This window comes from Cryptococcus neoformans (genome assembly GCF_000091045.1).
Source record: "Cryptococcus neoformans var. neoformans JEC21 chromosome 3 sequence".
Lineage (NCBI taxonomy): Eukaryota > Fungi > Basidiomycota > Tremellomycetes > Tremellales > Cryptococcaceae > Cryptococcus > Cryptococcus deneoformans.
In genome coordinates this window covers 1,054,073-1,078,700 of record NC_006685.1, presented here as the reverse complement: position 1 = coordinate 1,078,700, position 24,628 = coordinate 1,054,073, and the positions used below count along the sequence as shown (strand labels likewise).

The following is a 24,628-nucleotide window of genomic DNA, read 5'->3' as shown; positions in this document are numbered from 1 at the left end:
TGAGGGCCAAGTCCAATAGTATCGGGATGTTGAGCACCATAATTCGATTGACAAAAAGGACTATCCGGCAAAGGCTCCAGGATCGGGTTAAAAGGCAGCTCCATGAGTTTGCTATTAGGGGATTTGGTTTCAAGCTTTGAAGATATTAACGAATTGCTCGCCCATGTTCAGAACCATACTCACATCGGTCTGTTTGTCCAAAGACGTTCTATCTTCCATTTTCTTCTTCACCCATTTGATAGGTGTTCCATTCTTGTCCCACTCTACTGCTAAATCTTCAGCATCTGGCCCTGTATCGATCTTGTCGGCAGTCCTTGCCTCCCCGATCCCCAGCTTCTTGGCCACAGCAGGCAACACTACCTCGTCCCAATTAGCTCCTTTGGGCGGTGTGTAAGTGCTTGCTGGAGGGATAAGATGTGCAGCAACGCCGAGACGGGAAGAAGAATTGGGTAAAGTATTATAGGGGTGTAGGGTACGAGGAGTAGAAGAGAACGCTTTCATAGAAACAGAACGTGAAGTCTGGGAGATTGGATACGAGGTGGCAGTGGCAGACGGAGTGCTTCCTGTCTGAATTCGGGACTTTGAGGCTTTCAATGAAGGATTTTCGAACACTGGAAGCCCGAAGTCAGGCTGACAGTCTTTGTTAACGGATCGTGCTGCAACATGTCTATTCCTACCGCTTGTCTTCATGGTGGTTGCTCTTTTTCTCTTCTCGCGCTTCCCTTCAGCAAGTCCGATTTCCTGAGACGGGCCACTGGCAGCATACGGATCCAGTTCAAGATGCTGCCAGTCCTGCATTTGTGCATCGTCATCAGACTCAAGGTTGTGGCCCCGCTCTGCAATACGTAAGGCTTCTTCTGGTGACATTATGAAAGGCGGAAGTTCGTTTTTGATAAAGCCTTCAGTTATTTGAGCTGCATCAAGTGTTGGGGAATCTTCCCCGAAATCCCTTTGCTTCAGTTCTCCTGAGAATTGCCCCCTCGATTTTTTGGCAGAAGGTCCTTCCGCGAGTTCTTTAACATGCGCAATTGATACCTCCCGTTGCAGCTGCGGCGATCGACTCATTCTTCCTGCTGTAGCGGGTATTGTTGAGGAAAACGAAAGACCTAACATCGAGCGGGGTCCATCACTTCTCAGGAATGAATAGGGATCCGACCCTCCGCGAGACTTTGAACTTGCACGGATGGGTATCCGGGAGGGAGGTGGTATGACCGGGGAACCGTCACCTGAAGATGTGGATTTGGATGCGACTGGCGAAAGTTGTAGACCGGAAATTTCAGACAAAGACGTAGGTGAGGTGATAGGTACAGGAGGTCGATCCAAGTATATTTTGCGGACTTCATTGGGACTAACCATCGTTCCAGACCTCGCCCTACTTTTGGGTGAGGATTGAGACTGTGGACGACTGGGAAGACCAGTTCTACCCGCCATCTCGGGCAGTACATTCACCTGAGTATTGTATTCAGGGAACAGGCTTTCCCTAGAATGCTCAGAAAAAGTTGCTCCCTCTTCAGCTGGGTCACCAAACCCAGATGACGTCGGGCGCTTGTCAGACTGAGCGGCGGACAGACGGTGGGTGAGATAAGCCGACTCAGTCTCGAGGCCTAGGTACAGGCTCACAGATCAGCATGAAGCATACGAGTTCTGCTTTCGTGGGTCGCAATAATGGCCTTAAGAGAAGAGCTGGATCTCCTCCCTATCCCCTATGCGCGCACGCTGACCTCATGTGGTTTGTAGTCATTATGGAGCATTGAATAACTCACGTTTTTTCAATGCCGGCATAATTTGCCCATTCCAGCCTGAAGCAATGTTGTCCATACTTGAAAAACTACTGCTCGGGCCTATGTTTGCATGTGATGTGGCTGCATGTTGGTAGACAGGCCGCAACGACTCGGCGGCAAGCATGATTCGTTACGTTGTCGTGGCGAGCCTGGAGTGTGTTCGTCTGTACACGGGCCTATCTGCTGGGTTGCCTTCAGGTCGGATGAGATGATGCTAGGCGAAAGGGTCGTTCTCGAGCGACGGAGAGGGAATAACAAGTAAGAATCCGACAATAGAAAGACGGTAATACATCGGGGTAGATAATACAGTGCGTATAGTAAAATTGCGCGTCCTCTAAACACAAACTACATCATCTCAAGTTTCAGGAGGCTCCGCCGCCGCGGCCTGCCGACTCCCTACGTACCTGATACGCGAAGCTGAAACATCATCATCTTTTATCTTTCTGGCTCTTCTCTATTTAAGTCACGTGACCATCTTAACGACGAAATGCATGGCAGAAATAATCGTCTGAATTCATGTGTTTCCAAAGCCCGGCAAACTTTGAAGAAGCGTATACTTGGACATGGGACATGCAATATACAGATTACAGATTATCTATCCATCCTCTTCCTCATTGTCTACCTCACCAGACGTCTTTTTCCTCCTCTCGTCCTGCCAGCTAAATATGGCGAATTGGGCAAGGACAAATAGATCGAGAAAAACTGTCAGGCCAGATCCGGCGAGCCAGGGAGCGTTGGCGAGGATCCAGCGAGGATTGAGAGACTTGAGAAGGATCGAAAGTACATAGGTTATATCTTAAAGGAATCAGACCAGCTTCTAAGAAAGCACTTGAAGACTTACTGCCGGAGATCGCAAAGAAGAACATGGCGAGCGAAAGACCGGCGCACCTTGTCTTGCTATCAAACATGATTGTTAGTGGATTTTGAAGGTTCTGTCAATCGCGACATACTAATTGTGTACAATCTGGGGTATGCGACTGCCCAAATATAGAACGGCACTTGCCCAGCCCAAAGCCTGGCTCTTCCATTCGATAGTCACTTCCGGATCCTCGGGGACGTGGACTTCATCCCGATCGGTAAGGAACCAAGCACCAGCACCAGCAAGCAAAACGAATCCAAGCAACACTGGGTATTCGATAAGTGGGGGCAAAAGAGGTTTGGGCTGCCGAGGTTCTGGGAGAAGAGGGGTGGATTCATCAGATGTGATATGCTGGTGAGCGCTGGGTGATGGGAAGCGACGATAGTAATAAACTTGGAAAAGCAGGACCAAATCACAAATAGTATACTGGAGTTAAGTACATGAGCAGGCAAGCGGAACCTTTTACTTTGTAAATGACTTACATAGACGGCAAGGATTATGACGGTAGGTAACAGATGCGCCATCATGCCACCAAACAAATTTGTAATGTCTCCTAGTAACCACAGAATGATAAACGGTACTGAAAGGCCTTCACCAGATTTGAGCTGGTAGTTCTCCCACATTTGGGGGCTGTAGACGACGACCCAAAGGGCGATCGACATGTAGCCCGATACATTGCTGAGAACAGCTGGATTGATCGGAGGCATGGCGTGTAGTTACGGCGCTTTGTTGTAGTTCAGTGAGGGATAGGTAAAACAGCAAGAGACAACTTGCTATGAATGTATACTGTACATACGTCAAGGCATGCACGAAGTGGCAAGCAACAACTCAAATGACTCTTTTGAAATGCATCGAATCGTTGCTCGTTGCCACAAACGTAATAAATTTAAAAGGTAAGTGAGGGATAAGTTTAGTTCCGGGCTATATATGTCACGTGTTGTATTCTATTTCTGTGGCGGTGCGCGCGTTGGTCCCCCTTTCCCGCCTGCACCCTGAGCCTAGTTCCCTTTCCCCCATCGCGCGCTGGATTCTATATATTTATCATTTCAGTCTTTTCTGCCTTTCATTCTGCCGCTCTCATAAATACGTCAGCTATAAATATCTCTCCTGATTGTATACATATACGTCCTTCCTTCTAGACTCATATACCCGTTCTTCCTCCTCTCCAACCGTCAAACGCTCACACTCTTTCATCCCATCGCCTTCTCTCTCGACGCGACATGGCGCATTATCAACAGGCGCCTTACAGCGACAGCGCCGGCTATGGTAATTCGTACGGCGGTCCAACACCAAATTACGGAGGGTACAGTGACAATCCTCGTGGCGCTGCCGGTGGCGATTATGGCAACAACTGTGAGTCTGCACTCTGAACATACCGCTAAAAAAATCGTATGCTCATTCGTGTACCACTTTACGCGCATTCGTCTCTGTCACGCGTCTTTTTCTCTTTACGCCAATCTTCTGTCCGATGTGTCCTGCTTTCTGTCAAATTTTTTCTATGCGAATCAAATCCTGATCCTTTTCTTGTCGGCAATCAAATTATGCTGCCGTGACCTCGCTACTCGTCCTTTCATTGCAACGAATTCTTGCATCCTCGCGGATTTGCTTTACCTGCCTTTTTTATCCATTGTCGCCACACGTGTCTACCAAAGCTTATCTCATGTCATCAGCCAATCCCAATGCGGCTGCTGGGTCAGGGGGCTATGCCGGTAGTGCCGGGGGCTTTCAACCCAAGAAAAAGCGCAATAAGTGGCTGTGGATAGGTTTGCCTGTGCTCCTCATCTGTATAATCCTCGCGGCCGTGTTAGGTGGCGTTCTCGGCTCCCGAGCGTCCAGTGACAACAATGACAGCTCCACTTCCTCTGATGATTCATCTTCCGCAACTACCGGCGCGTCTAACGCAAATACTGCTCTGCCCAGCGGTGTGTCCAGCGCCAACACCGCTGCTACCAATACTGGTGCGAATGGCGAGCAGTATCTGGCTGTTGCTACAGACACATACATGTTACCTGTATATGCTACAGGAGTGAGTAATCTTGCATAAGTGAGACGGCCGCAGATGGTATGCTGACATCAAATTCAGACTGCTACCTCCGGGTATTCTGCCCCAACAGTAATCTCAGACCCCGCTTCTACCGACTCTTGGCCGGACGACCCAAGTCCGCCTTCCAATTCCACAGAAGGCATGCGAGCACATCCCCGTCTGGCGCCTGGTTACAAGTGGGATGCGCTTACCCATGGAGGTCTTATCCAGAATAATCCCTACCTCAAATATTGGAACGCCACCATTGTGCAGAATGCTAGTGACACAATTGGTGATGATCCTACGCCGTATATCCCTGATGGCGGCCTTGATGGATCCGGTGTACTGGATGTTGCCCGAGAAATTAAGTTGAAGGTTAAGAACTGGGCCTATGCGTACAAGGTCACCAATGAGACGAAATACGCCGATCGAGTTTGGCTTGAGTTGACTGTAAGTATAAGTCGTCTATTTCTTTGGACAAGTCGCTGACTCTGGATCAGACCGCTGCGGGTAACAACTCTGATGTATCTTTCGGTGCTGACGGCACTCGTTGGAATCCTGCTCATTTCCTCGATCTCGCTGAATTCTGTGCGGCTTTCGCCATTGGTTACGACTGGCTTTACGACTTCTGGACGGACGACCAACGAGATGCTCTTATGTGGTCTATGCTCAACCTTGGTCTTTCCTTTGGCCACGCTGTTCTTTCAGGCAACACGTCTGCATCATCTTACAACTGGTGGGCCGGTACTGGCGTTGGCAGTTCTGAAGTCAACGGTAATTGGAATTGTGTTTGCAATGGTGGATTAATCCAGGCGGCAGTTGCCATTGTCGACCGCGACCCCACTGGCATTGCGCAACAAGTCATTGACCTCGCCGTGCCGGACGCCTGGAATAACTGCTTCCAGGGTGCCTATAGTGATGGTACATGGGCTGAGACTGCCAATTACTGGTACTTTGGTACCACTGGGGCTGCTGAGCTGGTCAATGCGCTTCAAAGCTCCTATGGTGATGATCGTGGTCTCCCTGAGTCCAATCCCGGTTGGAACCTTACCTCCCTTTTCCACATCTACGTCCAAGGTATGACTTCACTTTTCAACTATGGTGATCACGGACCCAACAAGTACTCGTCAACCGCCAACTCCCTCCTTTTGTGGGCGAATACTTTTAACGAACCCCGTTACGCGTTGTACCAGCGAGACCATTACGATGCTTCTGAACCTTGGAGTATGTTCTGGTACAACCCTGCCCTAAGTGGAACCTGGTGGGATGGCCTTCCCCTTGATCGTTACTTTGACGACGAAAATGGTCGGTGGGCTACCGCACGATCCAACTGGGCGACAAATGAAGGTTCGTACTGGGCCATGAAGGCAAGTAAACTCACTGATCATCAGACCCATGGCGATCTTGACATTGGAGACTTTGTCTTTGATGCTATGGGTCAACGATGGGCCGGTGAGCTTGGTTCTGGACAATATCTCGCCGATGGCTACTTTAGTAGTGAGGAGCAGAACTCTGAGAGGTGGCTGTACTATCGAAAGAGGACCGAGGGCCAGAATACCCTCCTCATCAACGATCAGAACCAGAATGTCAATGCCACACCCACGGGTAATTGGGGCTCCTCAGGTACAGCGCAAGGTGCCGCTCCGTCATTCCAACTTGAGTCTGACGACACTGCGTACTTCTGGACTGACATGTCTACTGCTTACAATTAGTAAGTACTTGTGTGTTTTTCTGCGGATCTGAAAGAACCCTCTGACTTCCGATCACTTACAGCACTGTCAAACGGGGTATTCGTTACCTCAATGCTCGTCAACAAGTCCTTATTCAAGACGACGTTACCGATGTTCCTAACCTTCAATGGCGAATGCACACAAACGCCACCATCACCACCAACAATGCTACCGCCACTCTCACTCTCTCTGAGCAAACCCTTATTGCATCTATTGTGCAAGGTCCTTCCGGTGCATCATTCAGCACCGCTGAACCTACCAGATCGAGCAGTGACCCGGCTCTTCCTACTGGTACAATGGATGCCGACCAGCCCAACGATGGTGTGACAGTGTTGGTAGTCGACGTGCCCAATGGAGGAACCTTCAGTCTGCAGGTGCTTTTGACGCCGCAGTGGGGGAGCAATTTCACTGCGATAGACAGCGTGAACAATGTCGCTCTTGACGACTGGAGTTTAACTAGTCATTAAGCGCTGTTCTGCTGTGGAGGGGATCGGTCGGTGTGCAGAGTCGGAAGAGGAGCGTTGTGGTTGTGGTGTCGTGAAGTAGCAGTGGAAGTCGGGCTCATATATGGCGGGCCACTGTATCATATCATCTCAATTCTAATTTCTTGCTTGATATGATTCAAAAAAATATTGGTCAATCTATCTTTCGTGGCATTAGTATTAGCACGTAGTAACACTCTTTCCTTTATATGATTGTTGAGACATCTCAACGATAACTATGACTGTGATCAGCCTTTTGTTTCCGTATTTCCTGATGATGCACATGGACTTTATTATTTGTTCCTCAACGTTTTTACGATACTTTTAGAAAACCTTTTCCACGTATTAACAAGATCCATTCCTTTCATATTACGAGCGAAATGACAACCTTCTTGCGAAGGTAAGACGTTTCGTCGTGGTTGGATAGCACGCAAGAGCATTCACATCTTACCATGCACATCCCGCTCAGAAAAGGCGGACAGCAACGCAAGAGATACGGGATTGCTTCAATGCATCTTTAACAACAAGATTGTGCTGTGGTATATTGACGTGATACCTCGAAGGAAAATATTAAATAAAGGTACAAAAATGTTCGGCGAAGAGAAAAAAGAATGAGACAACAACTCGCAGCTCGCGGCTGCATGCATGCAGTTACCGCTACTTACAGCATGCTCATAGTTATTGCTGTGGCAGACAGCGTAACAGTCCGTCATATAATATGGCAGATGATAAATGCTGATATGGTTGCTTATTATCACTTAAGATTGTTTTGGTTAACTAGCCAGACTCATGGCTCTTTATAGAGGAGGAGAAGGATCATCGTTCCATCTCAGAGGGAGAAAGATCTGAACGTAGGTTGTTGAACTGCAAAGCGAGGAAACGTTAGAATACAGCTACTCAGATGATGAATACAATACAAGTACAAGTAGTACATTGCTACCCAAAGGCTAGTTCTTTAAATACGGGCACTTCTCATGTGTCCATAAAACACTTGGCACGCCCGTATCAAGACCAAGCCTACAGAACGATACAAATGGCGGACGCTTTGCCAATCGATAGTCATCGGGCTTTCATATTCTATACTGCTGATCATACAACATGTTGCTTCACTTCGTTTGTCAGAATTTCCGCCCAATCTGGACTACTCCTCTGTCTTCCCTGGCGGTTTCCCACAGGGTTGTAACATTTTCTGAGAACTTTAGCCATCTAGTCTATTGCGAGGGCAGGATGAATCCTCTCACCTCCGTTACTTCAAATCTTTCTCTTGCCTGACATTCGCCGTCTGCGACTGACAAATACGCCAAAAGAGGGGGATGGCCGACGATGGATGCAAGGGTATCACGGTGTTGGTGTGTAAGCCATTCACTGGACATCATTAGTTTCTTGTCGCCATAAGGGCATTAATGTACGAACTATTTTGTGGTGTCAGCATGTCCAGTACCGGTGTATCTTGCGTGCACTACGCAGTATGTCAGTATATACAGCAAAAAAATACGGCGAGAGCGAAAGGAAGCGTACGCTGTTCCAGCTGTGTGTTGGCGGTATACCGTAACTCTGATGACTATGATGGGTAGGTTGTCAGTATTAGGCTTCACTGCAATACGGAGCCGGCTGACCATGGTACGGTGTTTATGAAATGACAGTGGTGTAGCATGCAGTAAAACGTAATAATAATAATGGCTACAACGAGGGAGGTGTAACAAGTGCCACACCGTTATTCCCGCAATCGCCGTGCCATAGACTGTTGGTGTCTTACCCAGGTACTATGCATCTGGTACAGCCAACTCGTACTGTTCTCTACTTTCATCTCGCCTTCTTCCTAACAGCATTCCTTCTCGTCCCACCACTGCAGTGGAACGTTACTCCAACTAACATGTTCTACGCGACAGCAGGCCAGCAAGCAACTCAGCAACCACCAACATCAAGAATCGCAGGCTATCCAAGAAACGGTCCTCCGGGGTTTAGCGTTCGAAGCTCTGGTGAGTATTTCAAAAAGAGACAAGCAGTCATGTCATGTAAGAATAGGAGTAGATGTTGATTAATGATAGATCCAAACGATTTTCCTGCTCTTGGATCACACAATCAGCACAATTCGAGCTACATCGCTCAAAATCAAGGCGGCCAGAGTTCAGCCAACGCAAGCCATCAGAACTCACAATTACAACAACAACAGCACCTGTATATGCAACAGCAGCAACAACAACAGCAGCAACAGCTTGGTGTCACCCCTGCACCTCCGCCGGGAATATCTGGTCCAACGGCGAGCGCTCCGTCCCAATCGAATGGAGGTTTGACAGAAGAGTTTCCTGCTCTCGGAGCATCCTCAGAAAGCAAGGACGGTCGTGTTAGTGTTCAGTGGATGACGATGATGGCTTTAACTAACAAGTTATGGATAGATGGCCAACTTTTTTCGGAATCCGTCTAGCGTACATCAACCCATCCCTTCCTCCCCTTCACCATTACCCAACGGTACAAGCAATGCAAGTGCATCTCAATCCGCAGATGCGACTCCTTCAACCAATCCACCTCACCCTCAATCAGGGATAGGCGGGCCAGCATCTACAACTGATTCATGGCAACGACAGTCACCAAGACATACAGAACCTGTGGTACGGCCAGTACAGCAGATCCTGAGTTCCCCGGTGGATAGATGGGGTTTGAAGGCGCTGTTGTTTGAGATCCAAATGCATATGAACAAGACGGATCGCGGCATGATGGTGTTTGGAGAAGATTTGGAGGAACTGGGTGTGGACATAAACAGCGAGGAGTAAGCCCAGGAACATTTCACTTTCGAGCTTTTACTGACGAATCTGCCCAGAGCGCTCTATCCTACATTTGTCACCCCATGGGCAGAGCCCAACTCATTACCGCCACCTCAAATTGAGGAATCATTCCACATTCCTCAGTGCTATTACGTCCATGCGCCTCCTGTAGAGTCCAAATTGCAAAACTTCGCGGAAGATACTCTTTTCCTTGCTTTTTATATGTCTCCTCAAGATGTTTTGCAGCTCCGGGTCGCGGAGGAACTGTAAGTATGCTCGTAGTGTACCAGCTGTGCCTAATACAAGTTCAGGTATGCCCGAGGATGGCGTTATCACACAGAATTACAAACATGGCTTACCTCTCCTACTCTCGCAAGCATCGATCTCTCCAAAGCCGATCGTTCCAGTGGGCAACCAAACTGGATCCGTGGTCCATTCGCATACCTCGATACCCGAACATGGGTTAGGCAAAGAACGGCGGAAGACTTTACCATCGACGCCAACGTTCTCGAACTTACCAAGCTGGCGGATGATGTCATTCGAGAGGAGGCGGCCAGAAAGGAGGCGCAGAAAAGCCCTGGTGGTGTCCCCGTGAATGGTCAAAATCAGGCTCAAAGCCAAGGCCAACAAAATCAAGGACAGGCGCTTTCGTATCAACGATGACCTGCTTAGGAGGAGATATACATGGAGAACGACGATTCATGTTTCATGCCATCGACTGAACATTCTCAATTTTAGAAGGATGTTGTGCACACTGCGGAACTGACCGTATGATGCAAACCGTCCATGGAAACTTCCGGGAAAGTTGAATTGTATCTATGATCCTTTGAAATTAACTATATAACTGATCATAGGATAATTCTTCATCACAAGTCAAATTTCGGAGAGTGCAGAGATAACATTTATCTCTATTGCAAGTTGATGTCGACCGGTAAAAAAGCAATGTTTGTTGACGAGGATCTGACCTTGCTTCGCGTGTTTGCTTCTCGTTGCCTAGTTTGGGGGGGGAACAGTTCCGTTGGCGACATCATAGGGAGAGTCGTGGATCCTTGTACGGACGAACTGGGTCAGCTGTCTTTGGACTGATCCTGTTCAACAAATGATTACTCACGATGTTCTTCGGATCTGATCAACTGAATTTCTTTTAGCCTCCTCTAGTTTGACATCTATTTCCTCTTCTTCGCCTCTCTCTATGTCTGGCCGATAGCCAGTCTTGAGCTCATTATCTCTATGTTGCAATGCTCCGTTGTTTGCAGTGTAGCTAGGGACATCTGAACTATTGGTGGACCATCGCTGACTATCTTTCCTCTCCCAAAAATCTCCGGTGACTCCCAAGGTGGCAGCATCCTCTGGACGGGCTGCGCCAGAAGCCAAGAGTGCCATAGAACGACGGCGGACCATAACGGCTTCCTCTCGCCAGTGGGTTTGCGCACCCCGAAGTCGAAGGTCAAGACCCCTGATTGCTGTACCCAAGGAGAGAAGTGAGAGGAGAGCTGCGACAGCAGTGCTGTAAGGGACGAGGTCAAATCAAGTTCAGGTGGAGGGAATCTGAAACTGACTTACGTTTCCATAGCACGACCACTTTTAGGGTCACCCCCGCCGTTTTGGACGCTCAAGTATGCGGACCTTCCCAATCCAAAAGCCAGCCAACAGAGTACGTTACCGAAAAGGCTCACGCAGAGGACGCAAGCTTCTACAATAGCAAACCTTAGGTGTCTGGTAATGCTGTCGAGATCTCGAATACGGTAGCCGAAAGGTACAAGGACGGTGAGCAAGACCCAGAGGACCATCACGACGATCATCCAGTAACAAGCGAGGGGGAGCATGATGCGAACAGTTAGTGCTTCACCGGTGTTGATCAAGGTGGAAAGATATGCGTTTTCACTAAGTCACCCGGTTAAGGTTGTCTGCCGTGCGGATGAAGGGAAGTCGCTTACCTAAGGGGCGCATAAGTGCAGTTTGACGTGCCTTGTACTGACTATCAGGTCAGCAAGCGGACTGCTATATTTGCCTTTGTAGAAGGATCCGACTTACAACACCACCCAAGAACACCAGCGCTCAGAGGCCCATCGGTTATGCCATGACCTTCCACACTGAACCAGTACATACCCTTGATCGGCCCAGGTACACTTAACAACACCAGAACCAAGAGTAGCAAGGCCAGGGACGTGAGACCAAGAGAAAGGAACGGTTGCGAAATCAGAGGGTGATTGAACGTTTTTTTCAAGGTAATCATCTTGACTCTATTAGATCACTTCGTGTTGGCTTACACTGCTAATTTGAGGGATAAAGGGATGTGAGATGAGATAATGTGTGCCGTCTTTTGTGTCAAACAAAAGATACGAGTTCAACTCGAAAGACGAATGAGAGACAGTGTCCAGTGGATTGTCTGTCAATTGCTTTTTTATAACCTATACATATGACATTTATCTCTTAATGCGTCTCAACCACTGTGGTGCTACTCCTATGTGTGTTTGAAACGCTGTCTTAACCGTTCTCACGATATTACTACAGCGATCCGAATGGAGTACAAAGCAAAAAAGCATCGCATCTAGATTTAGCGTCTGACTTACCTTTGATACGTTTACCCACAAGTTGCCATCCTTTGTTGGAACTATTGGAATTGACCCTCAACGGGCATAAAGGATCGTGGCTAGTGAACAGCTACAAGTCAAGCGGCATCCTTGGAAAAACTATCTTCCTCGAATGGGCAGCACAATCATGGGAGATCTTGACGATACAACAGAAGAGCAGTAATACTTTTATTGATTGTGAAAGGAAAAAAAAGGTAGTCTTCTGAACTGCGGTGACCTCTTCAAAAGTCAGCGATACAAAGTGTTACTCGTAGTGCTCGCCACTGCTACTGAACATCTTGCCGCATCAGGAAAAGCTCTTTGAACATCTTCTGTGATGCATAATTATTTACCGCCCGGGCTCAATAATTAGATGCATTCTACAGATACAGCACATTCAACTAACATGTCAGGACGGACATTCAGCAGCGGAATCTCGAGTGAACTGTACGCTTGTTATTTATGATTCGGGTGAAATAATGATATGCATACAAACACGAGTCGCAGTCCAGTTTAGATGTGTACATGTATTGCCATCCCAATAATCCATTCGGCGAAAAGAGTCCTCCAGTCGCTATCTTTACATTTTATGCGTAATGTGGGAAACAAAGGAAATGTCAGATGTCAGATGTCAAGTGTCAGGGTGTAGGGTGCTGGGGCAGGGGCAGGACTGACGCAGTAGGGCACGGACGCACAACGCACCGACCAGCAGCAATCAACTAGCACCAGCTACGCTAAGCTCAAGGCATGGAAAATAAGCAAGATCTGTTGCCAGTAATGTAACAGGCAGAAGATCAGTAGGTCAATGGGCAGCACAGTAGATAATAAAGAATACAAGGGAGAAGAAGAAGACAGGCGAGGGAGGAGTCGGGAGGCATCAATCAACATGCGGGAAGCGATTAATAGCGCTCCCACCAAGTAGGAGTAGCGGAAGTCAACGCAAAGAAGGAGGGAACAAGTAGTCTCCTCCGCAAGAATGGCACTTTTGGGCAGCCCATCGATGGTCGTCGGCAGGAAAATACAGTTGCAAAAAAGTAGCTTAGAATACAAAAAGAACAAGGTTATAGTTGTGTTGTTACCTAATACGCGCGCTCCACCCTCGCCCTGTGTTGCTTGCGTCGGGCATCGCCAGTTTTCGTTTGCGACACAATGCTCTAACTGCGCGTACTGTCAGGTCTTTGTTTTCTGCTTCCACCTCACCTCGCTTTCTCCACTTCACATCTTCCTTCCACCCAGCCACGTGCAGAGCCGAGCCTCCTGCCCCAAGCCGTACAGCCCACACATTCCGCGTTCCGCTGACCAAGGCGTCCGTCATCTAGAGCTAAAGTAGAGCGTCTCCTCTTGCTAGCGTATCCAGATACCGAAGCAAAGGTGACTAAAGGTGGGTCGCCACTCACCTCATTGGAGAGACGAAATTCCCCGGCTTTCGTCAGCGCATCTTTGCAACGGCGGCCGCTGTTTCGTCTTTGCCATCCCATATCCCCAATCACAGCTGACATATCGCTTCAGACTCGTTGCCCCCGCTGTACTCCTCTCCGCCCGTTCCGCACACACCCACCATCACCGACCGATCTCCTCCCCACAAACGGGCAAGGTTGACCTCCATGTCCCTCCCCGATGCCTACCCTCCGGTCATAGCCACCGAAGGGAGCACGGCATTCCAATCGCATATTCTTTCCCTGCTGTCAGTGATATCCCAACACCCGTCTCCCGATTATCCATTCCCATCAAGTGGCGATTCTACGCTGCAAGACAACGCTTCTGTGACGGCAAAAAAGAATGCTACCCTTTCAACCTTTCCCGGCAAAAAGACCCCGGCTGAGGATGCGATTGAGCGAGCTATTATTGCCCTCGGTGATCGTGTTTGGACTTCCGAGAGGACGCAGGCGCATCTGGTAAAGGACGTCAAACGCGACGTTCCTGCCCAACCTGGTTCAGATCTGCTTACTCCTGATTGGACTCCTCCGGTCCCCACCCTCAACGACTCCTCTCCCGATCCTGTTTGTCCTACCTGCACTCGGCCCGTTTCCTCCAGCGAAACCTCTTCTTTCACTCCCCAGCAGATCGCATCTTTCTATCATCCTTTTACGGCTGCCCTGTCAACGCCGCCGCCTCCTCTTCCCGAACAAATGTTCTTCCCACAGAGCGTTCTTGCTGCTTATGTCTCTGCTACTTCTGACAGCGAATCGGCTGGCGATTCTGGCATGTCTGCCGAAAAGGAACTCGAACTTCTCAAAGCTCAAGTTCAGGACATCGCCCGTGTGTGTAAAGCTGTCGCCACTGGTGATCTTACTCAGAAGATTATTGTACCCGTTAAAGGCCAAACCATGACTGAACTCAAAAACATCATCAATGCAATGGTGGATCGTCTGCAAACTTTTGCCGTGGAAGTCGAGCGCGTGTCTTTGGAAGTCGGTACTGAAGGAAAACTTGGTGGACAGGCCGTCGTACCCAATGTCGAAGGCACATGGAAAGTCCTCACCGCCGTTGTGAATAAACTTGCCGCCAATTTGACTAACCAAGTGCGAAGCATCGCAAAAGTCACGAAAGCCGTAGCAAAGGGTGATTTATCGGAAACCATCGACGTAGAGGCGAGCGGTGAAATTGCAGAATTGAAGACTACAGTCAATGGAATGGTCATGTCTCTTAGAACGTTGGCAGACGAGGTCAGCAGAGTGTCTTTGGAAGTCGGTAGTCAAGGAAAACTGGGAGGCCAAGCCAATGTGCCGGATGTGGAGGGAGTATGGAAAGATCTAACTGTCAATGTAAGCAGGTCCCAATATAACAAGGCATTATTGACACTTTGAAGGTGAATCGAATGTGTGAAAGTTTAACGACGCAGGTGCGATCAATCGGCAGTGTTACCACAGCTGTTGCTAGAGTCAGTATTCCCATTTTCTGCTTGATTGCACTAATACTTTCTATCTAGGGTGACTTAAGCAAGATGATTGAGATTGAAGCAGAGGGAGAAATGGCCGTCTTGAAGAATGTAAGTGAAAAATCATACTAAGATTGGGTATGCTTCTTATCGCACTTATCATTACAGACTGTCAATTCAATGGTTCGGCAACTAACTGTATTCGCCAAAGAAGTAACTCGAGTTGCGTTAGAAGTCGGTACCCATGGCCAGCTGGGCGGTCAAGCCGTCGTTCCCGGTGTTGAAGGCGTATGGGACGATCTCACAACCAATGTCAACAAGATGGCCAGGAATCTGACAGATCAAGTGCGGGAGATTGCCATGGTCGTAAGTTGTCAGAGATATTTATAAGATAACAGACTAAGATCTCTTCCTGCAGACAAAAGCTGTCGCTCGGGGTGACTTATCCAAGACAGTCAATGCCGACGTACAGGGTGAAATTCTTGACCTGAAGTGTACTGTGAATGAAATGGTGAGTACGGATTACAAAACACCTTCAAACACAAAAGCTCACCAACATGCCATGTAAGGTTGCCCAACTGACGGTATTCGCTGCCGAGGTTACTCGTGTATCTCTTGAAGTTGGAACGGAGGGGAAATTGGGTGGGCAAGCCGTTGTGCCCAACGTGGAAGGCACTTGGATGGTTCTTACGGATAACGTTAACCTAATGGTATGTCTATTTCATTGGCATTTACATGACGACCCTGATATCTTATACGCGTGTAGGCATTAAACTTGACTACTCAAGTGCGTTCCGTTGCTGAAGTGTAGGTGTTCATAATTGAGAGGAAGGCATCAGCTTACTCGTCTCTGCAGTACAACGGCCGTCGCTGCTGGTGATCTTAGCAAGAAGATCAACGTCGCCGCGTTCGGCGAGATTCTCGAGCTTAAAAATACGGTCAATAACATGGTGGATTCACTACGTTCGTTCTCATCCGAAGTCACCCGTGTTGCGCGAGAAGTCGGAACCGATGGCCGACTAGGTGGTCAGGCCAAGGTTCCTGGAGTGGCCGGTACTTGGAAGGACTTGACAGATTGTGTTAACATCATGGCGGCCAATTTGACTGAACAGGTCCGAACCATCGCGCATGCCACTGTAAGTATTCTCAAGGCCAAGTAGCTTTTGCGACTGCTGACCAAATTGTAAGACTGCAGTAGCTCGTGGTGATTTGACTCAAAAGGTTGTCGGCGTCAAAGTATCCGGAGAGATCCTCGATCTGGTGAACACAATCAATAATATGATTGACCAGTTAGCTATATTCGCGGCAGAAGTGACGCGTGTCGCTAGGGAAGTTGGTACAGAAGGAAAGTTAGGAGTGCAGGCCGAGGTTGAAAACATTGAAGGAACCTGGCAAGAGATCACGTAAGGTGTCTCCTTTATTTTAAGTCAAGCGCATAGTTGACTTGTTTCAAAGATCCAACGTGAACACCATGGCCTCGAACCTGACATCCCAAGTTCGAGCTTTTGCTCAAATTTCCGCAGCTGCAACAGATGGTGACTTCACAAGATTCATCACTGTTGAGGCGTCTGGTGAAATGGATAGTCTAAAAACGAAGATCAATCAGATGGTCTACAATCTCAGAGAGTCCATTGAGAAGAACACCAAAGCGAGACAGGAAGCTGAAATGGCCAACAGAAGTAAATCCGAGTTCTTGGCCAATATGTCCCATGAGATTAGGACGCCGATGAACGGTATTATCGGCATGACGGTGTTGACTCTGGAAAGCGAATTGACTAGGCAACAACGAGAGAATTTGATGATTGTCTCTAGTTTGGCTGGATCCCTGTTAACCATCATCGATGATATCCTCGATATTTCTAAGAGTGAGTGAGAGTGTGCTAAACATCAATGTGAGTGTAATGCTGATTCGATGCATAGTTGAGGCGGGCCGCATGACCATGGAACAAATCCCATTCTCCCTACGTGTTGCCGTCTTCTCCGTCCTCAAAACTCTATGTGTCAAGGCAGCCCAGAATAAGCTGGATCTCATCTTTGACGTTGATCCCACGATGCCTGATCAACTTATTGGTGATCCACTTCGTCTTCGTCAAGTCATTACCAACCTCATCGGTAACGCCGTGAAGTTCACTACCAAAGGTCAAGTAGCTCTTTCTTGTCGAGTCAAGCGCTACGTGACCGTCGCCGACGCTGTTGAGCTTGAATTCTGTGTGGCGGACACGGGTATTGGTATCAAGCAGGATAAGCTTGATGTCATTTTTGACACCTTTGCGCAAGCGGATGGATCTACCACTCGCAAGTACGGTGGGACTGGCCTGGGATTGACCATCTCCAAACGACTAGTAAATCTGATGAGTGGCGACCTTTGGGTTGAGTCGGAATATGGGCAGGGAAGTAGATTCTATTTCACTACTGTTGCGGAAATGACTAGCGTACCGAGGGATCAAATAATAGAGCGGCTATCGCCTTGGTCGGGCAGAAGCGTCTTGTTTATTGACACACTTGGTGACCAGACGGGAATCGTGGAAATGCTCCAAGAACTTGGTTTAAAGCCTATTGTTATCCATTCTGTGAACGATGTGTATCTTTTGCAGGATCAAGGCTTGACGGTATTTGACACGATGATCGTTGATTCTCTCAAAGCTGTGAGTCTTGAGTCGTTCAAAGTAGTACAGTATTATTGATGTCATTTTCAGGCGGGAGAACTGAGAGGCATAGAATATCTTCGCTACATCCCCATTGTTCTTCTTGCACCATCGAACAAACCAAGTGGACCCTCTAATCCATCTTTTATCTCACTTCCCGAATCGCGCCGCCGTCTTCTTGCCCTTCCTTCCGCCTCCGAACAACTTCTCTCACCTATACCCGTCAAGGATTGCTTAGAGATGGGTATCAACACGTACTATACCACCCCTCTCTCCTTACAAGAGTTATCCAACGCGATCGTCCCTGCGCTGGAATCCCATCAGATCCAACCAGGAGACACTGTTAAGGACACTATCCTCAGCGTGTTGCTTGCGGAAGACAACCTAGTGAACCAGAAGCTGGCTGTTAAGTTGATGGAGGTCGCCGGTCATAAGATCGAAGTTGCCGACAATGGTGAAATTGCATTAGAGAAATACAAGAGGCGACAGCTGGCTAGAACACCATTTGACGTCATTCTGGTGAGTCAAATGACAGCTTTTAAATTTATATTCTGACTGACCAAAATGATCAGATGGATGTTTCGATGCCTGTGATGGGAGGCATGGAAGCCACGGGTCTGATTCGCGAGTTTGAAGCGAATGAGGGCGTACCTCGCACGCCTATTATTGCTCTTACAGCACACGCGATGATCGGTGACAAGGAGAGATGTCTTGCGGCTGGCATGGATGAATACGTCACGAAGCCTCTGAGAAGAGGCGATTTATTGGCATCAATAGCCAAAGTACTAGCTCCCAAGCAGTCTGCCAGCGGCTTGGAAATGCCAGCCGTACCTATTCCAGCAAATATCTATGGTAGATAACCCTCCTTTCTTTCGCCCGATTGTCGACCTCCTTTCGGGATTATCTCGTCAGTATCTTCTACCCTCTTCAACTAGATGGCGGCCTCCATGGTGTCGCATCGCAATGTTTATACCCCACCTAGCCCCGCATTTTTCTTTCAAGAGGTTTTCTTTTATTTGATTCTGCTTTCTCTCTTGGTTTATTCGCTAAACGCACCCTCTAAACGTTATCACAGAGGTGTACCTTGGATTGCTTGGAATCTTGGGTTGTCTATGTACCACTTTTGGGACTCGATGCGTCACGTATTATTTGATATCCTTTATCATCTAAGGACCGTTTCATTCCTAGTATTGTTCCGTACGACAATACAATTATATTAGCATCTAGCATTAGCACTGCTTGATGATTATCGCATACCTGGAATGCGAAGTGAGAAGATATGCAGCTTGTATTTATTGTGTCACAAACCAGTTGGGCAGTGGTGTTATTTATATTTTCATACTACTACTGTTCGTCATCTTTACAGCTTTTAATATCATTGTTAATGAGCATTTCGCGATCATAGTCGATAGAGATGATGCTCGATACCTGGAGGTGAATAGATTATGAAGATGCCAACAACGTAGGAGCGAGTATCACCGACAGTTGCCGTGTACCGACATAGAAGAGCTCTCCTCCACTATTATTCGTTATGCTGCCGACTGTGGCGGCGGTTCTTCGGCGGTCCTGGCCGGTTTAGTATGTAATATTATAATTAATGGAGATTAATATGTACGAAGCAATACTCGTAATGACCAACGAACGTACAACTCGCAATTGCCGTACCAACGACGAATTCTCTAGTTACATTCACCATTCACCTGGCATTGCACATCTTATATATAGGTCTATCCATTTAATCTCAGTATAACCCTTCCGTATCTTCACAACAAACGGCAACGTATGACTCAAAAACAATCCTTTGCCGATTTCCTCGCGTCCGGCAGTCCGTACGGTGGCAAAAATCGCGGCCGTGGAAGTAGTAGCAGGGGTCGGGGTGGTGGCGGTCGAGGAGGATTTTATGGCAACGCCAGCAAGAAGGCTTACAATGCCGACTACTCCAATGTTCCTTTCGACTACGATAGAATCAATAGCCAGCACTATAAGAAACTTGAGCGTGAGTATCAAGTATGGCGTTACCGTATGAGGTACGTTACTAATATGAGACCTTGTTCTTTCCTTAATCAGCCGCTTCTGTTGCACCGTATGGTAACCGAGACATAAATCGCTTTCACAATGGTCCCGATAAGAACGTCTCATCGTCATCCTACCATGTTCCTCGTCTTGCGCATACACCGGGGACGGCAACTCCCAATAAAATACATGGACTCGGTTTCCAGACCTCCAGTCAGCTATCTCAATCTGATTCGGTTCATCCATCGGTTGAAATGACAAAGAACAAGACGGCTAGTGAGAGCAGTCGTGGACTCAGTGGTTCCCGCTGGGGTGGAGGGCTGGCGCCTTTGTTCATCAAAGCGGGGGAATTGTTTAAAGACGGAGAGGTCGATGTCATTACCCAAGAAGAAGGTGAGATTTTCTCGTGCCTGTCACCTTTGAGTCACTGACGATTCAACTTTTTTGACCTCAGATAAAGGCATTGATGTTGGACATTACTATAAACCGGAAGCTTCTGAAACTCGAATGGCAGATACCGAAAGCCAAGCAAACACCCAACTTTTACAAGCGGAAGATGGTGACAACACGAGCGACGCTGTCATCGATGGTAAAAGCGAGCAGTTAAAGGTTGATAGCCAATCTGGTTCTTCTCTTCCACCTACTGCTGGTGACGACTCCAACATCTTTCAAGTGGTTCAGTACACCGGAGAACTTTCTATCGGCCCCAGCATAGGCAACTCTCATCAAGATCCTGTTGAAGGGGGTTACTCGCGGAACGGAGGGATCATGGGGATTCCAGTCCCTAATGAACACCAGTTTACGGGATCAAACACCTTTACGAAAACATGTCCAGACATTATGTCTTCCTTCGATCGTCATGAACATGTTGATGGATTGGTATCAGAAGCCGACTTGCAACCGCATCAGGAAGATACGTTATTCTTCATCGATACAAATCCTGATCCTGATAGTACGCCGTCTCAGACCCCTCAGTACAATACTGTTGCAGCTCCTCCTATTGGTTCATCTTCCCCTGATTCCGACGAAGAGGATATTGTTTTTGTCCCTCGAGCTTACAATCAGCAGAAAGCCATTGGACCGCACGTTTCCTCACTCCATCAACGCCACGGAATGAGGTGTTTGGGTCAGGGTTCTTCGAAATACCAGTCCTATATCGAGATTGTCGATGATCTCAATGCGCAACCCCTGTTGGACTCAACTCGCCAAATTCAAAACTTTGTTGAAGATGCCAATCCTAATCCTCAACCGCCCTCAGTGCCGGCGTCTTTACGTACTGAGGAGCTTCCCGATTCGATTTCCGGATATATCAATGCTCCTGCGGCCTCGTACACAGACGAAAAAATGGTAAAACATCAAAAGAAACGCGCGAACAAGAACGCCAAGCGTCTGGCCCGTCGAGCGGCCGCGCGTGGAGTTCCGAGAGACGACTCGGACATTGAATGGGGGTCTGACGGCCCACCTAATCTCGCCGGGGGCGAGCAAGATCAAATGAGCGTTGATGATTTGATTGGTGGCGGAAAGGGAAAAGAAAGTGAAGCTATATTAAGAGACTATTTGGAGGGCGTAAAACTGTCTCAGAAGGCGGATGAAGACGAGGATAAATACGAGGATGATGATGATATGGCAGCCCTTTCCAAATGGGCCAATCGGATCAATGTTCTCGGGAAAGAAGTAGATTCGGATGAGGATTCCGACGAGGAATCCAGTCCTCCTTCGGTTCAGGCCAGCGCGAGCAAAATATACCACGGGCCTGAAGATAGGAGAGACGAGCTCAGACAAGACGAGAAGGATGATGATGAGCTTAGAGAGCTTGAAACGTTGCACAATTTTGCCAATCGAATCAATGCCCTTGATGAAGGTCAAAACCTTAGTGAAGGTGAGGAAATCACGTTAGTCCAGCCTCAGGCTCCAAAAATCTCCCTTAAGCTTCAAGAGAAAAGACGCGAGCAACACGAAAAGCTTGAACACGGTGATGGCGATGTTATGGACGAGGAGTTGATGGAGTTGGAAGCCCTTCAAGAATTTGCGGACCGTATTAATGGTCAAGGTATTGAAAATGAGTCCAGTGGCGATGATATGGGCGAAATTCAAATGCAGAAAATCCAATCCCCCCCGAAAGCACGCGTCAAGCAAGTCAAGTTTTCTAGCTACAATCAAGAAATTACGCATGCTCAGTGGGAAGCCGACGAAGAAAAATTGGCTCTTGACAAGTGGGCACTCAGCATCAATACTTTTGGTGGAGATGACTATGGCGACGACGATGACGACGAGAATATGGGGGTGTTATTGCCGACACAGCAGGACAACAAGCTACAACCACGGTTCATGGAATGTTTTGAACCTGATTCAGAACAGGACGAGGAAGACGCTGAGCTGGATGCGCTGGACGCTTGGATCAGTCGGGTGAATTCACATAGTCAAGGGCAAGATTTGAGCGACGATGAGCTTGACACAGCGTATACTTCCAGCAAGCCAAAGCTGAAGAAGCCTGCACTCCCCAAGATGAGACAAAGACAAAGTTCTCCGTCATCTCAGCCCAGCCTAAATCAGCAGTCTAAGCATATGTCCCCTGAAGAGCTTTCCCAGCCGACGGAGCTTGGGGATAATGAAGGTTGGCCTATTTCGGAAGCGGAGGCAACTGAGGACAATCCTTGGGCATTCGATCCCAAGGAAGCTGAAAAAGATAATCCTTGGGCAGCAAAAGACCCAAAGGAGGAGCATAATCTGCGGTCAGGCGAGGTAGTTTATGAGGAGCAAAATTTTACTCAGTCGACTTCTCTCCATGCGGACATATCGTCAGATTCACCTCCAGAACAGCCTGATGTTGTTGTTTTTAGTACAAGTGAAGAACGTTTAGCCGAACAAAGGCGCGAGTCAGAAGGCGGAGACTGGTCGAATGGAAAGATCGCAAGCAAGGTGTTCAATGAAGTATACAGCGAGGAAGAAGATCTAGAGGCAGAAGGTGACGACTCATCTAGCTCATCGACAGGCAAATGGAAAAAATATGAAGCCAAGCAAGAGGAAGGCATGTTCAACGGTGTCAATCATTGGAGTGACGATGATGAGAGCGAGGATGATAGTGATGAAGGAAGAGATGAGATCAGCGGTGAAAATGACGGCGACAGTGACAGTCATTACGAAAGTGAAGAAGACGAGGAGGATGACATGGAAGTGGACGATTACGATCAAACGGAATGGTTCATCAACGCCATGGAAGTAAGTGATATCCATGATGTCTTGTTATCTGTATGCTCACGAGCCTCCGCTAGGATGCCCTTGGCGGTAAAGAAATTAATTTCAATGATCCCAGAGCCAAGATGTTCAATGCCATCAAAGAGGATTCTTATGAATTCAGTTCGGGTAAGTGGTTTTCTTTCATAATTCGGCCAATTTCCTAATTTGTTTCCTTTTCAGCCCCAGCAAAAAAGGGCAAGAAGAACAAGCAACTCAAGGGCATTCCAATGGAATTGCAAGTTCAGTGGGAAAAGGATCGTCAAACCAAGGCCGAGAAGAAGCGTCAACGTGAGCTTGCGCGCCATGCGGAAGAGTTTGACTCCACCATCATCTCTGGGTCATCTCGAAATGGCAAAAACAAGCGTTACAGCAAGAAAGGCGGCCAAAGCAAGGATTCCAAGCAAATTTATCAAGCTTCTGTTGCTCATCTAATTTCCGGTTCAGCTGCTGATGTCGCCGACATGTTCTCTGAAGAAGAGGGATTATCAGACAGTGAACATGAGGAATACTTTGGGCACAGCGATCGTTATGAGACGATTGGCAATGATCCTTTCAACCTCTCTCTTAAACCTAAAAATGCCCGTTTCTCGATGGGCTTCAAGAAGAACAAGAAGCGAGGTTTGGAAAAGAAAACGGTAGCCGGTCCCGAATGGAAGACGCTCGATTGGGTAGATGACCTCATCCAAGCTTTCCTCAAAGATAAGAAAAGCGAGTCTATGAGCCTACCTGCCATGGATAAGGAAGGGAGAAAGAAGATCCACATGCTTGCGGAGTGTTATGGTGTCGGCTCTACATCACGCGGTTCTGGAAAAAAGAAATCCATGTGAGTCCGCAATGTTTGCAGCATGGTGTTTGTCACTGACGAGAATCAGCTCCTTGTACAAGACCAAACGCTCCGGGGTTGATGTGAAAGAAGAAAAGCGTGAACGTCTTCTTACGGCCGCTCCTTTCTCTGGATCCATGTTCCACAAAACTCTCTATACTAAAAGTAGCCATGGAGGCGTCAAAAGCAAGGGCAGGGATTGGGCAAGCGGTGCGACTGCCAAACCTAGGGAAGGAGAACTTGTAGGGTACGGGGCAGACAAGATTGGGATAGATAATGTAGGCCACAAATTGTTGAGTAAGATGGGCTGGGCAGAAGGAAACAAGATTGGGATAGGGAGTGGCAGTGGCATAGATGCTCCGTGAGTCATCAATTCTCTCTTCACATTCACCGCTGACCGTTCGACAGAATCGTCGCTGTAGTCAAGAACACTAAGAGTGGGTTGGGAGCCTAGTGTTAAAACGTAGCTCAAAGTTGTTTGATGTATGATGTCAGTGTTGGAATAGACTTTCTCACTCGCTTGTTAATGAAATGCCCTCGCGATGGTTCGGTTGCATTATTGTTTCTAGCTTGTAGCAAAAGCACTCATCGTACAGCAATCATCAGGAAGATCGTTATCGCGCCATGCGATTATTGCAGCCACAAGTTTGAAGCTTGTTGCAACTTGTTGCAAGGGCAACTATTACAAGCACAAATTAAAGTACTATAAAATTCTATATTAAGCAGAGGGGCCGGAGGCAAAAAGATAGTATGGAGCGAACGAGAGGTGTATGAATGCGTGACACCAGGGGCGGTGATTACTTCTGACATCATTCTGGGTCA

The 24,628-nt window shown here is 47.9% G+C and overlaps 8 protein-coding genes across 8 annotated transcripts in view; 4 read left to right on the top strand and 4 right to left on the bottom strand.

The window, feature by feature from the left end:
- CNC03400 (hypothetical protein) overlaps positions 1–2,075 on the bottom strand; it is a 2,590-nt gene extending 515 nt beyond the window's left edge. The window contains exons 1-3 of the mRNA XM_024656770.1: positions 1,764–2,075; positions 184–1,604; positions 1–134 (exon numbers count right to left, since the gene is read on the bottom strand). The exon at positions 1–134 is cut by the window's left edge and continues 515 nt beyond it. Of these exons, the coding sequence (XP_024512440.1) occupies positions 1–134; positions 184–1,604; positions 1,764–1,905 (1,697 nt within the window). The 5' untranslated portion in view covers positions 1,906–2,075. The remainder of the gene's footprint in view (positions 135–183; positions 1,605–1,763) is intronic.
- Positions 2,076–2,257: 182 nt separating this feature from the next.
- On the bottom strand, positions 2,258–3,445 carry CNC03390 (conserved hypothetical protein). Its single transcript, XM_569668.2, has 4 exons — positions 3,123–3,445; positions 2,732–3,066; positions 2,623–2,678; positions 2,258–2,576 (listed from the first exon to the last, which is right to left on the bottom strand). The coding sequence occupies exons 1-4, from the start codon at positions 3,345–3,347 to the stop codon at positions 2,377–2,379; spliced, it is 816 nt and encodes a 271-aa protein (XP_569668.2). The 5' UTR covers positions 3,348–3,445; the 3' UTR covers positions 2,258–2,376.
- Positions 3,446–3,716: 271 nt separating this feature from the next.
- CNC03380 (expressed protein) lies at positions 3,717–7,348 on the top strand. Its single transcript, XM_569666.1, has 5 exons — positions 3,717–3,993; positions 4,293–4,666; positions 4,724–5,113; positions 5,164–6,374; positions 6,437–7,348. Exons 1-5 carry the CDS (start codon positions 3,861–3,863, stop codon positions 6,858–6,860), a joined length of 2,532 nt encoding a protein of 843 aa, XP_569666.1. The 5' UTR covers positions 3,717–3,860; the 3' UTR covers positions 6,861–7,348.
- Positions 7,215–8,515, bottom strand: CNC03370 (conserved hypothetical protein). Its single transcript, XM_024656769.1, has 6 exons — positions 8,492–8,515; positions 8,394–8,436; positions 8,289–8,334; positions 8,117–8,240; positions 7,799–8,064; positions 7,215–7,739 (listed from the first exon to the last, which is right to left on the bottom strand). The coding sequence occupies exons 1-5, from the start codon at positions 8,492–8,494 to the stop codon at positions 8,017–8,019; spliced, it is 264 nt and encodes an 87-aa protein (XP_024512593.1). The 5' UTR covers positions 8,495–8,515; the 3' UTR covers positions 7,215–7,739; positions 7,799–8,016.
- A 146-nt stretch (positions 8,516–8,661) lies between these two features.
- Positions 8,662–12,529, top strand: CNC03360 (hypothetical protein). The gene is made up of 5 exons (XM_569664.2): positions 8,662–8,854; positions 8,924–9,219; positions 9,272–9,642; positions 9,694–9,903; positions 9,949–12,529. The coding sequence occupies exons 1-5, from the start codon at positions 8,749–8,751 to the stop codon at positions 10,298–10,300; spliced, it is 1,335 nt and encodes a 444-aa protein (XP_569664.1). The 5' UTR covers positions 8,662–8,748; the 3' UTR covers positions 10,301–12,529.
- CNC03350 (hypothetical protein) lies at positions 10,385–12,564 on the bottom strand. The gene is made up of 5 exons (XM_024656768.1): positions 11,672–12,564; positions 11,575–11,611; positions 11,201–11,521; positions 10,749–11,144; positions 10,385–10,685 (listed from the first exon to the last, which is right to left on the bottom strand). The coding sequence occupies exons 1-5, from the start codon at positions 11,871–11,873 to the stop codon at positions 10,631–10,633; spliced, it is 1,011 nt and encodes a 336-aa protein (XP_024512437.1). The 5' UTR covers positions 11,874–12,564; the 3' UTR covers positions 10,385–10,630.
- An 816-nt stretch (positions 12,565–13,380) lies between these two features.
- CNC03340 (protein-histidine kinase, putative) lies at positions 13,381–19,040 on the top strand. The gene is made up of 14 exons (XM_024656767.1): positions 13,381–13,591; positions 13,720–14,975; positions 15,020–15,091; positions 15,140–15,199; positions 15,257–15,454; positions 15,507–15,599; positions 15,658–15,798; positions 15,855–15,895; positions 15,945–16,224; positions 16,277–16,491; positions 16,544–16,953; positions 17,009–17,733; positions 17,785–18,252; positions 18,306–19,040. The coding sequence occupies exons 2-14, from the start codon at positions 13,815–13,817 to the stop codon at positions 18,591–18,593; spliced, it is 4,152 nt and encodes a 1,383-aa protein (XP_024512436.1). The 5' UTR covers positions 13,381–13,591; positions 13,720–13,814; the 3' UTR covers positions 18,594–19,040.
- Positions 19,041–19,398: 358 nt separating this feature from the next.
- Positions 19,399–24,350, top strand: CNC03330 (conserved hypothetical protein). Its single transcript, XM_569992.2, has 7 exons — positions 19,399–19,729; positions 19,801–20,139; positions 20,201–22,965; positions 23,019–23,109; positions 23,164–23,806; positions 23,856–24,167; positions 24,215–24,350. The coding sequence occupies exons 1-7, from the start codon at positions 19,516–19,518 to the stop codon at positions 24,258–24,260; spliced, it is 4,410 nt and encodes a 1,469-aa protein (XP_569992.1). The 5' UTR covers positions 19,399–19,515; the 3' UTR covers positions 24,261–24,350.
- Positions 24,351–24,628: the final 278 nt, after the last annotated feature.

What these genes read in the sequence shown, in the direction of transcription:
- CNC03390 (XM_569668.2), bottom strand. Translation starts at nt 3,347, where the DNA reads ATGCCTCCGATCAATCCAGCTGTTCTCAGCAATGTATCGGGCTACATG. An exon ending in TCATAATCCTTGCCGTCTAT is followed by an intron (nt 3,067 to 3,122) that starts GTAAGTCATTTA and finishes ACTTAACTCCAG; the next exon opens with TATACTATTTGTGATTTGGT. An exon ending in CTTCTTTGCGATCTCCGGCA is followed by an intron (nt 2,577 to 2,622) that starts GTAAGTCTTCAA and finishes GATTCCTTTAAG; the next exon opens with ATATAACCTATGTACTTTCG.
- CNC03380 (XM_569666.1), top strand. Translation starts at nt 3,861, where the DNA reads ATGGCGCATTATCAACAGGCGCCTTACAGCGACAGCGCCGGCTATGGT. An exon ending in TACCTGTATATGCTACAGGA is followed by an intron (nt 4,667 to 4,723) that starts GTGAGTAATCTT and finishes CATCAAATTCAG; the next exon opens with ACTGCTACCTCCGGGTATTC. An exon ending in ATGTCTACTGCTTACAATTA is followed by an intron (nt 6,375 to 6,436) that starts GTAAGTACTTGT and finishes GATCACTTACAG; the next exon opens with CACTGTCAAACGGGGTATTC.
- CNC03370 (XM_024656769.1), bottom strand. An exon ending in CAACACACAGCTGGAACAGC is followed by an intron (nt 8,335 to 8,393) that starts GTACGCTTCCTT and finishes CATACTGCGTAG; the next exon opens with TGCACGCAAGATACACCGGT. An exon ending in AAAGATTTGAAGTAACGGAG is followed by an intron (nt 8,065 to 8,116) that starts GTGAGAGGATTC and finishes TAAAGTTCTCAG; the next exon opens with AAAATGTTACAACCCTGTGG.
- CNC03360 (XM_569664.2), top strand. Translation starts at nt 8,749, where the DNA reads ATGTTCTACGCGACAGCAGGCCAGCAAGCAACTCAGCAACCACCAACA. An exon ending in CAGAAAGCAAGGACGGTCGT is followed by an intron (nt 9,220 to 9,271) that starts GTTAGTGTTCAG and finishes AGTTATGGATAG; the next exon opens with ATGGCCAACTTTTTTCGGAA. An exon ending in GTGGACATAAACAGCGAGGA is followed by an intron (nt 9,643 to 9,693) that starts GTAAGCCCAGGA and finishes GAATCTGCCCAG; the next exon opens with AGCGCTCTATCCTACATTTG.
- CNC03350 (XM_024656768.1), bottom strand. Translation starts at nt 11,873, where the DNA reads ATGATTACCTTGAAAAAAACGTTCAATCACCCTCTGATTTCGCAACCG. An exon ending in TGCACTTATGCGCCCCTTAG is followed by an intron (nt 11,522 to 11,574) that starts GTAAGCGACTTC and finishes CGGGTGACTTAG; the next exon opens with TGAAAACGCATATCTTTCCA. An exon ending in GATCAGATCCGAAGAACATC is followed by an intron (nt 10,686 to 10,748) that starts GTGAGTAATCAT and finishes CGTCCGTACAAG; the next exon opens with GATCCACGACTCTCCCTATG.
- CNC03340 (XM_024656767.1), top strand. Translation starts at nt 13,815, where the DNA reads ATGTCCCTCCCCGATGCCTACCCTCCGGTCATAGCCACCGAAGGGAGC. An exon ending in TATCCTCGATATTTCTAAGA is followed by an intron (nt 16,954 to 17,008) that starts GTGAGTGAGAGT and finishes TTCGATGCATAG; the next exon opens with TTGAGGCGGGCCGCATGACC. An exon ending in CACCATTTGACGTCATTCTG is followed by an intron (nt 18,253 to 18,305) that starts GTGAGTCAAATG and finishes CAAAATGATCAG; the next exon opens with ATGGATGTTTCGATGCCTGT.
- CNC03330 (XM_569992.2), top strand. Translation starts at nt 19,516, where the DNA reads ATGACTCAAAAACAATCCTTTGCCGATTTCCTCGCGTCCGGCAGTCCG. An exon ending in TGTCATTACCCAAGAAGAAG is followed by an intron (nt 20,140 to 20,200) that starts GTGAGATTTTCT and finishes TTTTGACCTCAG; the next exon opens with ATAAAGGCATTGATGTTGGA. An exon ending in TCTGGAAAAAAGAAATCCAT is followed by an intron (nt 23,807 to 23,855) that starts GTGAGTCCGCAA and finishes GACGAGAATCAG; the next exon opens with CTCCTTGTACAAGACCAAAC.